This window comes from Plutella xylostella, chromosome 4 (assembly GCF_932276165.1).
Source record: "Plutella xylostella chromosome 4, ilPluXylo3.1, whole genome shotgun sequence".
NCBI classification, from domain to species: domain Eukaryota; kingdom Metazoa; phylum Arthropoda; class Insecta; order Lepidoptera; family Plutellidae; genus Plutella; species Plutella xylostella.
Window position 1 is genome coordinate 3,209,901 of NC_063984.1, and position 18,064 is coordinate 3,227,964.

Below are 18,064 nucleotides of genomic sequence, written 5' to 3' on the forward strand. Positions count from 1 at the left end.
GAATTTGTGCGGGTTTTCCTCATGATAGGGTCGGATCTAAGTCAGATGCCCCGTTTGGTTTTCTTTGGGTCGCTGTATTACAAAATGAAACTACTTCGGATGCGGATAGAGGGCCGGCTGGGGAAGCAGGAGACATATCGGATTGTGTATAAAGAGATAATTGATGCTTTAGACTCATCACCTACGTCAAAAAATTTAAAGCCTATGGTTTGTATTATCCTTATTATTATTACTTGTAATAAAGTTCTGTTCTGGAGTGGAGGCCGCGACTAGGCAAACGTAGTGTGGGACGCCCTCCGGCTAGATGGGGTGACGACTTGCGAAAGGTGGCTGGTTATGATTGGATGCGGAAAGCTAAAGATCGCATCCAGTGGCGTGCTTTGGGAGAGGCCTACGTCCAGCATTGGACTGCTATAGGCTGATGATGATGATGAAAATACAGTTAAGTAGTAAAGTTTATACTATTATAAACTCCTGCGCGGTTAGTTGACTCAACGAGATAAGCAGTCGCGTCGCGTCGTGCACGGAATTTGGCTTAATTTTTTATAGGAGACTATTTTGTATAGAATAGATAGAGTACCTACACCAAGTGGTTCTAATTGGTTTCAGTTGTTCCTCAACCTGGTGTGTTCTGTTCCGAAAATAATGTTCCATATCCACCAAATACTCTGGTGTATAAAAGATTTCGCGGTAAGAATTGTTAATAATATGAACTTAATACTTACCTACTTAAATGCTATGGTTTTGAAATAATTAATCGTTTTCACGGCGAGGAATAAAGGATTCCATGACCATGAGGACTTCAAGAGTAACAATAGCGTGGCCGCGCAGTCCTCTGCGTTTCAGCGGCGGCGGCGGGCCACCTTTATGCACTTGTGACTTTCGAACAGACTTTTTTTCTTCCTAAATGTCTATGAAGTCGTTCTATGCTTTTTTGTATAAGTACAGTCAACCTATAAACTGAATAGTACTTAGCTTAAAATATAGGTACCGACTTGTATTGTAGATCCCGATCTGGTTTCTGATATTCGTGGCGATAGAAATCATCCAAATGGGCATGTTGCCGTGTCTGCCGGGCGTCATTACAGAAATGATTGCAAACGAAATAGACAAAATCAAGATTTCTCTAACCAACTACTTATACGACGATAATAAGGGTGAGTGTATTTGATTTATTATTCTTAAATAAATTCTTCATATTTATTGTTTTTCCAGTGGGGTAATTAGCAGTCACACTTTTGCCTGCTCTATAACACTGCCTCCAATATACAATATTAAACATAGTGTTTACTAATTAAGCGTACATAGTCGAGCTGGTTTCAGTGATCGTAACTGTTCACTGAGGTTAAGCAACACATGGTCAGCCATTGGATGGGTGACCGATTTCAAGTGGTTCTTTTGTGGACACTTCCGTGCTTCTGTCGGAACGTTAAGCCGTGGGTCCCGGTTGCTGCTTCGGCAGCAGTCGTTAAGCCTAGTCAGAGGCCTTCGGGGAGCTTGAAAACATCTGACAGTCGTGTTGCCCACTTACCTGACAACTTCAGTGAATGGTACTCATTCAAAAACGGCGATACGGCTCACGACCTATCTCATACCTATGTAAGTACAGCGAATGCGAGTCACCTCTGAATACCCCTTCGGGTATTACAGTCGTGAGCATATAAAGTATGTATGTTCACTTATTTAACTCATTACCTTACTACGAAAAAGCAGCAAATGTATGTAAATCGGGAGGCTCGCACGCTCGCGACCGGTGACACTACACCCTTCGGAGTTCACCAGGATCTGCAGTCTTCATATTTATCAATCTATTGTTTTCATTGTAGGAATCAATGACCGCGGCTCGGCGGAGGGGTTCCTGCGCTACCTGCAGCTGCGCCCGCTCCGCTGCAGCGTGTGGCGGCTGCTGCCTGTGGACCTGACGCTGCCCGTGAGCCTGCTGAGTCTCTGCACCACCTACCTCATCGTGCTCATACAGTTCTCCGACTTGTATTGACGAGGAGATCATACCGCGGATTAGTGGGCACGAATGGGCAGAGAACGTTTCAGAAGTTTTTTTCCTCTATACTAGAACAATATAGTTTCTGAGATAAGTATACATAAAAAACCTATTTTTAATATTTATTCTTCTTCTGTTGCCGTCTCCTATCGAAGGTTGGCAATCATCCTGCTGATTTCCGTCTTGGAGGCCGCCGCACGGAACAATTCTCCAGTGCTCAGCTGGAACCACTGGCGTAGATTTTGCAGCCATGATGTCATTGGCCGCCGGCCTCCTCCTGCCTTGTTTAATTTGTGTGAAACATGAATAATATATGAATCCCAAAATTATTAAAGTCATTTTTAAATTATACCACATACTTACTCTTACGATAAAATAAAATATCGTGAGAAAACCTAGGGTGTGTGGGTAGTCCGCTTTACGCTGTACATTTGTACTCACGTGATAGGTCAATAAATACAATGCACATAGGGTTTGTACAGTACATATCTAGAATTAAGATATATACTATGCACACTCTATGTATACCTACATGTGGGTAGTCAAAGGTGACCTTCGGGGATTACAGTGGTGAGTACAAGTGTAGGCGTACCCAGGATTTCAGCTAGGGGGGGGGGGGGGGGAGGGGGCAGCAAATACCTGTTCCGTACGTACGTAATTTACGTAAATTTTATCTTCTAGGGGGGGCAGCAGCCCCCCCCTGCTCCTACCTGGGTACGCCCTTGGGTGAGTAATTGAGTATGTATGTGTTATGTCAAAGCGTATTTAAAAATCACTTTTTTGTATAAATCCATAACAGACACCAATGTAAACTACTTATTATTACTTATATTAAAAGTTAATCCGGTAAACTCTTTCTTTCACTCAAATGACCGTAGTTTTTGAATATAGTTAATTTATCTGAGTGCAGTTAAGTATATTAAAGTAATGTTACTTGCTGTTACCATGTTGAGTGAATAATTAGTTTCGTCACGACACATGCGTTCATAGCTTACTTTTTGAAGGCAGAAGTCTAGTCACTATCGAACATCTCTCCATTATGAATGTAATACACGTGAAGCCTCACATTAAGGAACTTACCACTCCCTTTGCAAAAAAACGCTCAAAGATCCAGGAGCATTTTAGATCCATATTTATTTGGCACACAATTTTTGGCTACAATTTTATAAAACGGACCGGTTGGGAAGGGATAATTATTAATCTTTACTGCTTCAGTGTAATGTTATGCTGCTTGGGGCATAGTGCCTATCAGTACAGTACGTCCGAGGACACTCACATCTGGAGGATATTCTTCATGGCGGTGGAATATTCCATCTCGGTTCTCTACAACAGTTAAATATTTAATATCAAAAACGAGAGCGATGAGAGTTTCGATAAGATCGATGTACACATTGGTTTTGGCACAAAAGAATTGAACAACATAAAATACTGGCACAATTTCATAATGATTTGTGTTTTTGTCAAAAAAATATTGGGCACGATCATTGCAATAATAATTTTTAAGACGGAATTGACGTTCCATAATCTTATGTCAGACTTTGTGCGGGTTTTCATCGTGTTAGGGGTGAATCTCAGTCAAATGCCCCGTTTGGTTTTCTTTGGGTCGATGTATTACAAAATGAAACTACTTCGCATGCGGATAGAGGGATTAGAGGGCGCTCCAACCGAGACATATCGGATTGTGTACAAAGAGATAATTGACGCTTTAGACTCATCGCAAACGTCCAAAAATTTAAAGCCCATGGTTGGTATTCTCCATATTAGGTAAGTATATGTTTGTACATAGTTAGCAAAGTTATACACTTCAACCTATAAGATAAGATTAGCCGTCGCATCTTGAACGAAATTAAACTGCGAGACCATTTCGTACTTAAAGCAGTAGTTTTATAAATTTAAAACATAACTAATTATAGCTCATTGCTGGTTTCAGTTGTTCCTCAATCTGGTGTGTTCTGTTCCGAAAATAATGTTCTGTATCTACCAAATGCTCTGGTTTGGAAAATATGTCCAGGTATGAATTGTTACTACTGACCATAAGTAATAAACTATTAGTAACTTTGTTACTGCCATAGGTAACTGCCGTGGATTATGGATTTGAAATAAATAATCACTTTCAGGAAAAAAAGCTTATTACTTCTATGGTTTCTATATACTAGGTTTCTTCTTCGTATGCAGTCAATACGTAACGGTACCTACCAATGAACAGGCATCATCGATATAAATTCGAAGATTGCTTTTAAATCTCAGGTATTATTTGTTTTCCAAGACTCATTATTATAGTTAAAAAAATATGCGGAGTTTTCAAACAGCTTATTTAATTTAAAAACCGGCCAAGTGCGAGTCGGGCTCGCGCACAAAGGGTTCCGTAGTAAGCACAATAACTTAACCAAAATTACAGTTAAATCAACCTATCTCAAAAACTATAAGAGATACTTTGATCAAACCAAAAATCGTTGAAAGAGTTAATTAGCATGCATCACCTCTATTTTTTTTAGAATTTTATACCCCGTAGTTATAAAAATAGAGGGGGGGGGACATACTTTTTACGACTTTGAGAGCTGATATCTCAAAAACCGTTCACTTTAAGAAAAATGTTTTTTAGAAAACTTTATATCATTTTAAAAGACCTTTCCATTGATACCCCACACGGGTATGTACATCGAAAAAAAAAATTTCATCCCTCAGTTACATGTATGGGGGGCCCCACCCCCAATTCTTTTTTTTACTATTTAGTGTCATATTTTTGTAGCGGTTCATACAACACATATTCCCATCAAATTTCATCACTGTAGTACTTATAGTTTCCGAGTAAATCGGCTGTGACAGACGGACAGACGGACAGACGGACAGACGGACATGACGAAACTATAAGGGTTCCGTTTTTGCCATTTTGGCTACGGAACCCTAAAAAACCGCCCTAGTAACCAACCCAGGTTTCTGAAGGTTTTGTTTCGTAATATATCTGAGTGCAGTTTATCAAAGCATCAAAGTAATAATACATTTGCTGTTGTTGAGTGAATAATTAGTTGGAGTAGTCATGAGACATGCATAGTTTACTTTTCGAGTAGTGGTTAGTCACTGTCGAAAATATCACCATTATGAATGTAATACAAGTAAAGCCTGATATTAAGGAAGTCATCAAGCCAAAGTACAAAGTAAAAAATCGCTCAAAGATCCAGGAGCAATTTAGATCCATATTTATTTGGCACGCAATTTTTGGCTACAATTTTATAAAACGGAGTGGTTGGGAAGGGCTACTCATTAATCTTTACTGCTTCAGTGTAATGTTTTGCTGTTTGGGGTACAGTACCTATGATTTCTTCACTTCTGGGTACACTTACACCTGGATGAGTTTTTTCATGGCGATAGAATATTCTATCTCGGTTCTCTACAACAGTTACATATTTAATATAAAAAACCAGTATGATGATAGTTTCGATAACATCGACGTACACATTGGTTTTGGAACAAAAGAATTTAACAACATAAAATACTGGCACAATTTCATAATTATCAGTGTTTTTATGAAAAGAATATTGAGCACAATCTGTGCAATAATGGTTTTTAAGGTTGAATTAACATTCCGTTATCTTATGTCAGACTTTGTGCGGGTTTTCATAATGATAGGGTCGGATCTAAGTCAGATGCCGCGTTTGGTTTTCTTTGGGTCACTGTATTACAAAATGAAACTACTTCGGTTGCGGATAGAGGGCCGGCTGGGGAAACAGGAGACATATCGGATTGTGTATAAAGAGATAATTGATGCTTTAGACTCATCGCCTACGTCAAAAAATTTAAAGCCTATGGTTTGTATTATCCTTATTATTATTATTATGAAGTTAGTAAAGTTAAACTCCTGCGCAGCTAGTTGACTCCACGAGGTAAGCAGTCGCATCGAGCACGGAATTTGGCTATTTCCTACTTTTTATAGGAGACTATTTTTACTTATATAGAATAGATAAAGTAGCTACACCAAGGTTCTAATTGGTTTCAGTTGTTCCTCAACCTGGTGTGTTCTGTTCCGAAAATAATGTTCCATATCCACCAAATACTCTGGTGTATAAAAGATTTTGCGGTAAGAATTGTTAATAATATGAACTTAATACTTACCTACTTAAATGCTATGGTTTTGAAATAATTAATCGTTTTCACGGCGAGGAATAAAGGATTCCATGACCATGAGGACTTCAAGAGTAACAATAGCGTGGCCGCGCAGTCCTCTGCGTTTCAGCGGCGGCGGCGGGCCACCTTTATGCACTTGTTACTTTCGAACAGAGACTTTTTTTCTTCCTAAATGTCTATGAAGTCGTTTCCCTTATTTTTTGCCATGCGGGACCGATGCAGTGGATGATTATTGGCTGATGACGATGATGATGATGAAGGGACCGATGCACACGTTTGTTCTATGGTTCTATGCTTTTTTGTATAAGTACAGTCAACCTATAAACTGAATAGTACTTACCTTAAAATATAGGTACCGACTTGTATTGTAGATCCCGATCTGGTTTTTGATATTCGTTGCGATAGAAATCATCCAAATGGGCATGTTGCCGTGTCTGCCGGGCGTCATCACAGAAATGATCGCAAACGAAATAGACAAAATCAAGATTTCTCTAACCAACTACTTATACGACGATAATAAGGGTGAGTGACTGAGTGTATTTTATTTATTATTATCTTTCCAGTGGGGTAATTAGCAGTCATACTTTTGCGTGCCCTGTATCACTTCCTCCAATATACAATATTAAACATAATGTTTACTAATTAAGCGTCCATAGTCGAGCTGGCTTCAGTGATCGTAACTAGGGCATGCAATACCGGAACTATTTTCAATACCGGTATTGAGTTCCGGTATTGCAACTCAATACCGGGATCCCGGTATTAATACCGGTATTAGATTTCCTTGTAATAAATGGCATATATTGTGATTAAAGGTCGTATAGGTCAAAATAAAACGAGAAAAAGCAATGAAATTCAGTTTTTTGTAATAGATTTTTACGATAATTGAGTATTAGAGTTTAAATTTTACAATAAATTATTATTTTTACATCCAGTGTCCGTTTACGCATGGACAACAGTAGATATCAAACGGCCGAAAACTGCATCAAACGGTTGGAAACAAGTGCGCTTTCACAGTACATTAGGAATACTATATCTTAATCGCTTTATTATAACCTAAAAAAGTCCAATTCCGGTATTACTTCAATACCGGTATTAACTTTCAATACCGGTATTGAAAAAAGCGTGAATTTTGTCTCTGATACCGGTATTCCGAATACCGGTATTACGGTATTGCATGCCCTAATCGTAACTGATCACTGAGGTTAAGCAACACATGGTCAGCCATTGGATGGGTGACCGATTTCAAGTGGTTCTTTTCTGGACACTTCCGCGCTTCGGTCGGCACGTTAAGCCGTGGGTCCCGGTTGCTGCTTCCGCAGCAGTCGTTAAGCCTAGTCAGAGGCCTTGGGGTAGGTTGAAAACATCTGACAGTCGGGTTGCCCACTTACCTGACAATTTCAGGGCATGGTACTCATTCAAAAACGGATATACGGCTCGCGACCTATCACATGAGTACAAATGTAACTACAGCAAATGCGAGTCACCTCTGACTACCCCTTCGGGTACTACAGTCGTGAGCTTATGTATGTTCACTCATTTAACTCGTTACCTTACTACGAAAAAGCAGCAAATGTATGTAAATCGGGAGGCTCGCACGCTCGCGACCGGTGACACTACACCCTTCGGAGTTCACCAGGATCTGCAGTCGTCATATTTATCAATCTATTGTTTTCATTGTAGGAATCAATGACCGCGGCTTGGCAGAGGGGTTCCTGCGCTACCTGCAGCTGCGCCCGCTCCGCTGCAGCGTGTAGCGGCTGCTGCCCGTGGACCTGACGCTGCCCGTGAGCCTGCTGAGTCTCTGCACCACCTACCTCATCGTGCTCATACAGTTCTCCGACTTGTATTGACGAGGAGATCATACAACAGGGGCGTATTTACCCTAGGGCTAAAAGGGCTACAGCCCGGGGCGGCAGGCGGCGAGGGGCGGCACAGGGGCGGCCGGCAGGCCGCCCTTGGGCTTTAGGTTGGAGGATTAAAAAAGTACAGTACAATATTTTAGGACGTAAGCCTAGAACGGCCCTGAGCCATCTTTCCACATGTTGATTTCATGTCTTAAGAAATTTGATTTAAAAGTATGAAAGCCGGCCTTTTGTCTTTTCTGAACCGGTGGAATAGTTATATTTTTTTTCCGCCTCGGTATTTTTTTTAAGGAAATCTAAAGATATTTTTTTTGCCTCACTTAGTCGCCCTGCACAAGTTTATTTCTAAACGTTTTAAAATGTACTCGTCTATCCAGAAAAATATATATTTTTTGTTCTATCTATCACCACAATGTTCTCATAAGGTGGACCAAAAGAAGTCATCCGATGTTGTTTGGCTCGCATTTTTTTCTAAATGAAAAACTTTGATTCTGTTTATTTGACCCTATGCCTCCTCCGTTGGATTCGCGTTTCGTCTGCAACTATTGTGGGAAAAAATGTCGTGCTGCTATTGGACTATACAGCCATCAACGACGGTGCGGCCGTCGTAACTCATAACCCACGAGCGCTGCAACAAACATCTATATAGATGCTGTGGCAAATGATGATTACAATTTTATTCGAGAAGATGATACGGGCTCGTTTTTTGGCATTTCTCATCACTTCAGCGAGAACTTCGAGCGAGAGATTCTCGCACTCGTGTCGAATGTTGTCTTTGAGGGCTTCCAGAGACACGGGCTTATTCACATAAACACAGGACTTCAAAAAACCCCTCAAAAACCGTCTGAAACGGTTAAATCGGGCGATATTGCAGGGAAAAATGACAGATAAAACGAAAAAAAAGGCGGCCCGGAAACAAAATAAATACAATGAACTATTTCGCGTGCTTGGGGAGTAACTATGTCAGTCCATGGCTTCTGCACTTGTATTCTGCATTTGTCTAGTAGACCAATATCAACATAATAATTTGGAATTGGCGGCCTATTGCACAAATGAGAGCAACTTCCAATAGGGTGATTACTTTTGGCCCACCTTGTACATTATGTAGGTCGGTAGGTACTCTACACTACACTGACTGCTATAGGCGGGCTCTGGGCGGCGAAGTAGTGGAACAGAAGTTGGAATAGTATTCATTTTTGCGGTTAACGCGGCGCAGAGCGTTCGAGGTGTATGTCTTGGAACTAGTACCTACAATACAATACAATTTAGTTGGACGAGTTAAGGAGGCGTAAAACATTCTATGATGCTGTGACCGCCAAATTTGTATTTTTATACAATTTGGGTACACTTTTTGAAGCGGAAAATAAATCAAATGCATTATCACTCCAAAAGTGTTATCCTACAGATCTCGCGGATGATATACTATAATTATTATTAATTATTACGAATGTATCTTAATATAATTATTAGAAAAAAAAACTTACTCCAAAAATCCATATTTTTAGGGTTCCGTAGCCAAAATGGCAAAAACGGAACCCTTATAGTTTCGTCATGTCCGTCTGTCCGTCTGTCCGTCTGTCACAGCCGATTTACTCGGAAACTATAAGTACTACAGTGATGAAATTTGATGGGAATATGTGTTGTATGAACCGCTACAAAAATATGACACTAAATAGTAAAAAAAAGAATTGGGGGTGGGGCCCCCCATACATGTAACTGAGGGATGAAATTTTTTTTTTCGATGTACATACCCGTGTGGGGTATCAATGGAAAGGTCTTTTAAAATGATATAAAGTTTTCTAAAAAACATTTTTCTTAAAGTGAACGGTTTTTGAGATATCAGCTCTCAAAGTCGTAAAAAGTATGTCCCCCCCCCTCTATTTTTATAACTACGGGGTATAAAATTCTAAAAAAAATAGAGGTGATGCATGCTAATTAACTCTTTCAACGATTTTTGGTTTGATCAAAGTATCTCTTATAGTTTTTGAGATAGGTTGATTTAACTGTAATTTTGGTTAAGTTATTGTGCTTACTACGGAACCCTTTGTGCGCGAGCCCGACTCGCACTTGGCCGGTTTTTTCAAATTATTATTATATTTTTTTGTTTTTAGTTTAGATTAAATAATAATTTTATTGTCAATCAAAATTATGATGAAAATGATACAAATAATTCCTACTAGTCAGAACGAATCATTCAAGCCTAAACATGAGGTAGTGGCTATATACCGTTGAGGAATTCTCTTGACGGCCTTCCGTTTCCATCATTAGATCAGCTCAAGGTCACCATCATATTTTTTGTTATAATAACGTTCTAAATTTCATTAGAATCGGTTAATAGGTGCCCAAAATGGAAATTCATACCCTGTTTTTACCCCTACACTTGGGGGTGAAATAAAATTCTGAAAAAATAATTGGACCACCTGGGAGCTTCCCTATACATCAAAAAAACAATTTTCAAAATCGGTCCATAAACGGCGGATTAATCGGTTATTATAGGTATATAAAAAAAAGATCCCGACGAATTGAGAACCTCCTCCTTTCTTTGAAGAAGGTTAAAAATAATTTGTTGTCTCAGGGATATAAAACTGAAACAAGTAGAAGGGAATTAAACTTATTAATTAAGAAAAATGATTTAAAAGTGGCATTTCCTTACATCGAAATTTTAACTAATAAAATTAATTACAATGATGTAATAAACAAGTTTGTGACGAATTATGTACACAGAAAAAAAAATAAGTATTTTTTTATTTCTTTCATTCCTTGATGGGGCGGAAAACTACAGGAGCCCAGGGCGCGCAATCTTTAAATACGCCCCTGCGCGGATTAGTGGGCACGAATGGGCAGAGAACGTTTCAGAAGTTTTTTTCCTCTATACTAGAACAAGATAGTTTCTGAGATAAGTACATAAAAAAACCTATTTTTAATATTTATGTGAAACGTGAATAATATATGAATCCCAAAATTATTAAAGTCATTTTTAAATTATACCACATACTTACTCTTACGATAAAATAAAATATAGTGAGGAAACCTAGGGTGTGTGGGTAGTCCGCTTTACGCTGTACCTACATTTGTACTCACGTGATAGGTCAATAAATACAATGCACATAGGGTATGTACAGTACATATCTAGAATTAAGATATATATATATATATATATACCTACTATGCACACTCTATGTATACCTACATGTGGGTAGTCAAAGGTGACCTTCGGGGATTACAGTGGTGAGTGAGTAATTGAGTATGTATGTGTTATGTCAAAGCGTATTTAAAAATCATTTTTTTGTATAAATCCATAACAGACACCAATGTAAACTACTTATTATTACTTATATTAAAAGTTAATCCGGTAAACTCTTTCTTTCACTCAAATGACCGTAGTTTTTGAATATAGTTAATTTATCTGAGTGCAGTTAAGTATATTAAAGTAATGTTACTTGCTGTTACCATGTTGAGTGAATAATTAGTTTCGTCACGACACATGCGTTCATAGCTTACTTTTTGAAGGCAGAAGTCTAGTCACTATTGAACATCTCTCCATTATGAATGTAATACACGTGAAGCCTCACATTAAGGAACTTACCACTCCCTTTGCAAAAAAACGCTCAAAGATCCAGGAGCATTTTAGATCCATATTTATTTGGCACGCAATTTTTGGCTACAATTTTATAAAACGGACCGGTTGGGAAGGGATAATTATTAATCTTTACTGCTTAAGTGTAATGTTCTGCTGCTTGGGGCATAGTGCCTATCAGTACAGTACGTCCGAGGACATTCACATGTGGAGGATATTCTTCATGGCGGTGGAATATTCCATCTCGGTTCTCTACAACAGTTACATATTTAATATAAAAAACGAGAGCGATGAGAGTTTCGATAAGATCGATGTACACGTTGGTTTTGGCACAAAAGAATTGAACAACATAAAATACTGGCACAATTTCATAATGATTTGTGTTTTTATCAAAAAAATATTGGGCACGATCATTGCAATAATAATTTTTAAGACGGAATTGACGTTCCATAATCTTATGTCAGACTTTGTGCGGGTTTTCGTCGTGTTAGGGGTGAATCTTAGTCAAATGCCCCGTTTGGTTTTCTTTGGGTCGCTGTATTACAAAATGAAACTACTTCGCATGCGTATAGAGGGATTAGAGAGCGCTCCGACCGAGACATATCGGATTGTGTACAAAGAGATAATTGACGCTTTAGACTCATCGCAAACGTCCAAAAATTTAAAGCCCATGGTTGGTATTCTCCATATTAGGTAAGTATATGTATAGTTAGCAAAGTTAATACACTTCAACCTATAAGATAAGATTAGCCGTCGCATCTTGAACGAAATCAAACTGCGAGACCATTTCGTACTGAAAGCAGTAGTTTTATAAATTTAAAACATAACTAATTATAGTTCATTGCTGGTTTCAGTTGTTCCTCAATCTGGTGTGTTCTGTTCCGAAAATAATGTTCTGTATCTACCAAATGCTCTGGTTTGGAAAATATGTCCAGGTATGAATTGTTACTACTGACCATAAGTAATAAACTATTAGTAAACTTGTTACTTCCATAGGTAACTGCCATGGATTATGGATTTGAAATAAATAATCGCTTTCAGGAAAAAAAGCTTATTACTTCTATGGTTTCTACATACTAGGTTTCTTCTTCGTATGCAGTCAATACGTAACGGTACCTATCTATCAACAGGCATCATCGCACATAAGTGCCAAAAGGTTTTAAAAATAAACCGTCCTGAATTGTAGGTCCCGATCTGGTTTATGCCATTCATGGCGACAGAGGTGATCCAACTGGGCATGTTGCCGTGTCTGCCGGGCGTCATCACTGAAATGATCGCAAACGAAATAGAAAAAATCAAGATTTATCTAACCAACTACTTATACGACGATAATAAGGGTGAGTGTATTTTATTATTGCCTTTCCAGTGAGCCAACTAGCAGTCCACGGAGAACACACTTTTGCCCACTCCCGCCACCACTTCAATATTAATTTGAACGTATTTAACTTATTTCCAACTAAGGCTCGAAATAACCCACGCCACGGCTGGAGAAGCTGCAAACGTAAATCGCCCGCTCGCGACCGGTGACACCACAGTGTGCGGCCTTCGTGGTCTATCAGGATCTGTATAGTCGTCACATTTGTCAAGCTGTTGTTTGCATTGTAGGAATCAATGACCGCGGCTCGGCGGAGGGGTTCCTACGCTACCTGCAGCTGCGCCCGCTCCGCTGCAGCGTGTGGCGGCTGCTGCCCGTGGACCTGACGCTGCCCGTGAGCCTGCTGAGTCTCTGCACCACCTACCTCATCGTGCTCATACAGTTCTCCGACTTGTATTGACAAGGAGACGACGAAACGTTCTCACGAATGCGCATTCGTCAGAACGTTTGAGAAGATTTTTTCCCCTAGACTAGTACAATATAGTTTCTGAGATACATAATACCTAAGCCTACTTCTATATTTATGAAAATCGTGTCAAAATTATTATGGAATGAGGCGTTTGTTAAAAAAAAAAAAAAGTTCCTTTTTGGAGAAATAGATGGCGTTGTCTGGGGTCGTACCAACTTTCAAACCCTCAGAACACACTCAGATCACAATATGTTATTCTGTGAGGCTAACGAAATGTGAAAGTGACGTATAGTGCCACAATCTTATCTGTTCCGGTGGTCAAAATGTGCAACTAACGAAACGTCATTGTCAAACGTCATTTCATACTCTGTGCGTTATTTGAGTTGTCAATTTCAATTGTTGTTATTTAATTTGATTTGTGATTTTCTGGGTGAAATACTACCAAAAGCACTGTAATGTAATGCAAGAAAAGTAGTACTATATATATTGGCTTTTATGCAGGAAAAATAACGTATTCAGGCGCCTTTAATTCCGTTTGAAAAATTGGAAGAACGAGTTGCAGCGGCTACAGGTTAGTGTTGCCAAATATGACGAATAATTTTACCCATATACTCCATGTAATTTTATGTAATATTTTCCAGAGAGGCCCGTGCCCCAGCAGTGGGGACGGGATGAGTCGTGATGATACTCGTGATGAAAATTATATAATCTTTATTTTTCTTTGATTACAGGTGTGATAACATGACATGATACTTTAAATCTTAGGCAGTATACCAAGAAGAATTTCGCGCACCTGCAGCGATTTTAGACGAAATAATGATGATTTATGACATGTCATTGTTTTCCCAACCAATCAAGAGTTGGCTGAAAGAAATTGCTTTTTGGCAATTAGCCTTTGGAAGGAGACCCGTGCCCCAGCAGTGGGGACGTGATGGGTCAAGATGATGATGATGATGATGTATTAGCCTTTGCACACTGTCTGAATTTATTTTAATTGTATGCTATTGTTTCTTGTTACTTTAGAAAATGTAAAATAAAGTGTTCAAGAATAATAATAATACTTCATTAATTGTTTTTTTTAAGTCTATCTATCTCGTTATTCCCACGACCCACATATATTACCTATAGCATTGTAATCTAGATTTAATCTCCTATATCAGAAGCAGAACATAATCAGAACTACACTGAAACAAATGTCGTTTGATATATTATATCCACTTTCATTTACTATCGACCCTATATTTTGTTTTATCTATAGTACCTACTATACTTATGAATGTACCTAATTATTACAATAGGTAATAGCAGAAATGCATTGTCGTTTAAACCAGAAATAGGCAAAATTTAATCGAAAGCAACACTGGATTCGATCACAGCGATGTCGCCACCGGAACAGATAAGATTGTGGCACTATAGGTAGGTAGAATTGTAGTATTATTTTCTCTATGATGTCGATGTCACTGTTGCTTCAGCGTTTGAGTGCTTATGTTAGATAGGTACATACCTACATAATATATCATGTTATGTAACAATGGTTAATTTACATTACCGCGAATGATTTAACTTACTTACGTGAATGAAAATCACTTGGTATGAAATGATCCGAACACAACCATGAATGTTTTCGCAGTTTCCAATCAATTTTTCGCACATTTATCCGAGTCGCCTTAATCCATTGTTGCGCCTGGCTTTCATCATTTGGAAATTTATGATGTCCTTTATTTTTACAAGTTGCGACGGCACACATTCTCATCTTGTCTTGTAAGTATTTCTTTGGGATCTTATTTAGGATCATACAATAAATAAAAATAGAAAATCAGTTCTCGCACGCAGCACCCGTTCAAACGGCGCGCATAGAGAAAAGAACACTACGTGACGGCGCGGGTAGAACTATTCACAGAATACTTAGCACTATCCCAAGCCACATGCAGTCTGAGCCTCGGAAGGATGGCTCGCGCTACCACCCGACATTTAATCACAACTAGTGAGTTCTTATTCTGAGTTTAGTACTCTTTGCTCTCTATGTAATTTTTGACAGTTGGTACACTGCGTTTTCACGCCATCTATCGGCTTACCCAAAAGCTCAACTGACAGCTGTCAAGGAAAACGGCTCATTATTATTCAAGTCATAAAAATATATAAATGACAAGAGAGTAAAATATTTGAAAAAAAATATGCTGTATCAAATGCTTTCGCACCTCAGTATTCACAGCCCCCTTCATAACCAACAGTTCGGTTTCACCAAAGGTCGAACTACAGCCGACGCTAGTGTCGCGTTGGTCATGCACATAATTATTTAGTGCTTGGAAGGAACGTCTTGATGATGGAGGTATATTTTGCCATCTATTAAAAGCCTTTGATTGTGTAAATCATGCCCCTCCACTTATGAAACTTAAATATTATGGGCTAAATTTTACATTATTGGAATCATACTTGACAAGAACTTTACTAGTCGACATAAATGGAGTGCGTTCGGCTGGCTGTCCTGTCAGGAGTTATGGGTGTTTCCCAAGGCTCGATTTTAGAATCATTCTTATTTTTCACATGTTGAGAGGACAGCTGGCAGATTGAGTTCTGCGGCTTATGTGGTAATGTTTCTACCATCAGACAGTTAACAGAGGTAGCTATAGCCAGGCTTGTGTATTTTAGTTATTTTCATTTATTTAGTTCCATTGACAATACATACATACATACATACATACATACTTACATATTTATGCTCACGACTGTAATCCCCGAAGGGGTTGTCAGAGGTGACTCGCAAGACCCGCTTTTCGCTGTACATTTGTACTCACGTGATAGGTCGCGAGCTGTATCGCAGTTTTTGAATGATTATAATGCACTTAGGGTACACAAGTATACATTTAGATTTCTAGAATCAAGATCTGCAGGTTTCCTCACGATGTTTACCTTTGCCGTAAGAGCGATGGTAGGTATACATTGTATTTAAATAATAAAAACACGTGATATTGTCCACCTCAATAAAATTGTACTAGATATTTAAGTAAAATTGTAGGCACTACATAGATATAAGCAAAAAGTTTAAAAGATACTCGAGGAGTTTATTTCGCCATTTCTTCTCCTCAGTGACTAAAAGTAGGTAATTTAAATTAATTATATAATTGGTGGGTCCCGGTTGCTGCTTCGGCAGCAGTCGTTAAGCCTAGTCATCTGACAGTCGGGTTGCCCACTTACCCGACAACTCTCTCAGCACAAGCAACTTGTGTTAGGGTCCCCCAACCTGCACTTGGTCAGCGTGGTGGACTAGACCTAAAACCCTTCCTTCAATGGAAGGAGACCCGTGCCCCAGCAGTGTGGACGTAATGGGTCGTGATGATGATATAATTGGTTGTAAATTAATTCAAGTACTTATTTAACTATAAGTAAGTTATAAGGATGAGGACAGAGTGTTTTTTGGTAGAGTAAAATGTTCGGTAGTGGACGGACTACTCGAATTCTCGAATAATTACACTCGTGAGCAATTAAAAGTTCCAGTGAAATTGCACCAAATCTTCCTGAACGGAAAAGGCCTGCCGCTGCCTGTCTGTGATATTACATTTAACAGCGCACCTGAATGTTGTGTTCAAATAATAATATATCTACGGCTACGGTTTCATTTCGCAGCAGTTTGAATAAAAAACAACGGCGCTGCTTATACAGATAAAAATGTATTCCTGAAGACCTTAATTATTAAATTATTACTACAAGTGACAAAAAATACGGATGGTTAAGATTATAGGTGTGTATGGTAGGTATTCAGTTACTACGACGATGACGTAGCCCGTAGCCGCGTAGCAGTTTTTGAATTAGGTTCTCTGCCTATCGATCGCTATGCAGATCGTCTCCTCGTCAATACAAGTCGGAGAACTGTATGAGCACGATGAGGTAGGTGGTGCAGAGACTCAGCAGGCTCACGGGCAGCGTCAGGTCCACGGGCAGCAGCCGCCACACGCTGCAGCGGAGCGGGCGCAGCTGCAGGTAGCGCAGGAACCCCTCCGCCGAGCCGCGGTCATTGATTCCTACAATGCAAACAACAGCTTGACAAATGTGACGACTATACAGATCCTGATAGACCACGAAGGCCACACACTGTGGTGACACCGGTCGCGAGCGGGCGGTTTACATTTGCAGCTTCTCCAGCAGCCATGGGCTATTAGCGCCGTAATTGGAAATGAGTTAAATACGTTCAAATTTATATTGAAGCGGTGGCGGGAGTGGACAAAAGTGTACACTCTGTGGACTGCTAATTGGCTCACTGGCAAGGCAATTATAAAAACACTCACCATTATTATCTTCGTATAAGTGGTTGGTTAGGGAAATCTTGATTTTTTCTATTTCGTTTGCGATCATTTCTGTGATGACGCCCGGCAGACACGGCATCATGCCCAGTTGGATCACATCTGTCACTATGTATGTAATAAACCAGATCGGGACCTACAATTTGGGTATTTTGAATGGCACTTACTTTCGATTATGTGAGGTGTATAGGTTATAGCATAGTAGGTATTTTTACTGCATACGAAACACCATAACTAGTATACAGAAACCACAATGGTAGAAAGATAGTTACAAATATATTTTCTGAAAAGGATTCTTTATTTCATATTCAAAATCAATGGCAGTTATCCACAGAACAGAAGCATAAAGTTAGTAATAGTTTATAACTTCTATGGTCAGTAGTAACAATTCTTACCTGGACATATTTGCTAAACCAAAGCAT

At 39.2% G+C, this 18,064-nt stretch overlaps 3 protein-coding genes across 4 annotated transcripts; 2 read left to right on the forward strand and 1 right to left on the reverse strand.

Moving 5' to 3' along the window:
- The first annotated feature begins 1,014 nt into the window (after positions 1 to 1,014).
- Positions 1,015 to 2,270, forward strand: LOC125491005. The gene is made up of 2 exons (XM_048631766.1): positions 1,015 to 1,157; positions 1,827 to 2,270. Exons 1-2 carry the CDS (start codon positions 1,052 to 1,054, stop codon positions 1,994 to 1,996), a joined length of 276 nt encoding a protein of 91 aa, XP_048487723.1. The 5' UTR covers positions 1,015 to 1,051; the 3' UTR covers positions 1,997 to 2,270.
- A 4,226-nt stretch (positions 2,271 to 6,496) lies between these two features.
- LOC119694616 lies at positions 6,497 to 13,437 on the forward strand. Of its 2 annotated transcripts, XM_038121393.2 has the most exons (3): positions 12,354 to 12,495; positions 12,747 to 12,897; positions 13,166 to 13,437. In XM_038121393.2, exons 1-3 carry the CDS (start codon positions 12,451 to 12,453, stop codon positions 13,333 to 13,335), a joined length of 366 nt encoding a protein of 121 aa, XP_037977321.2. In that variant the 5' UTR covers positions 12,354 to 12,450; the 3' UTR covers positions 13,336 to 13,437. The 2 variants fall into 2 exon arrangements, with proteins under 2 accessions (XP_048482647.1, XP_037977321.2); XM_048626690.1 differs by lacking the exons at positions 12,354 to 12,495; positions 12,747 to 12,897 and adding an exon at positions 6,497 to 6,643.
- A 3,567-nt stretch (positions 13,438 to 17,004) lies between these two features.
- On the reverse strand, positions 17,005 to 18,064 carry LOC119694612. Its single transcript, XM_038121372.2, has 3 exons — positions 18,038 to 18,064; positions 17,628 to 17,778; positions 17,005 to 17,363 (listed from the first exon to the last, which is right to left on the reverse strand). The coding sequence occupies exons 1-3, from the start codon at positions 18,062 to 18,064 to the stop codon at positions 17,194 to 17,196; spliced, it is 348 nt and encodes a 115-aa protein (XP_037977300.2). The 3' UTR covers positions 17,005 to 17,193.

Bases quoted from the DNA above. Each gene is read 5' to 3' on its own strand.
- LOC125491005 (XM_048631766.1), top strand. From the start codon at position 1,052: ATGGGCATGTTGCCGTGTCTGCCGGGCGTCATTACAGAAATGATTGCA. The intron at 1,158-1,826 runs GTGAGTGTATTT...TTTTCATTGTAG, and splicing joins CTTATACGACGATAATAAGG to GAATCAATGACCGCGGCTCG.
- LOC119694616 (XM_038121393.2), top strand. From the start codon at position 12,451: ATGTTCTGTATCTACCAAATGCTCTGGTTTGGAAAATATGTCCAG. The intron at 12,496-12,746 runs GTATGAATTGTT...CCTGAATTGTAG, and splicing joins GGTTTGGAAAATATGTCCAG to GTCCCGATCTGGTTTATGCC. The intron at 12,898-13,165 runs GTGAGTGTATTT...TTTGCATTGTAG, and splicing joins CTTATACGACGATAATAAGG to GAATCAATGACCGCGGCTCG.
- LOC119694612 (XM_038121372.2), bottom strand. From the start codon at position 18,064: ATGCTTTGGTTTAGCAAATATGTCCAG. The intron at 17,779-18,037 runs GTAAGAATTGTT...CCCAAATTGTAG, and splicing joins GGTTTAGCAAATATGTCCAG to GTCCCGATCTGGTTTATTAC. The intron at 17,364-17,627 runs GTGAGTGTTTTT...TTTGCATTGTAG, and splicing joins CTTATACGAAGATAATAATG to GAATCAATGACCGCGGCTCG.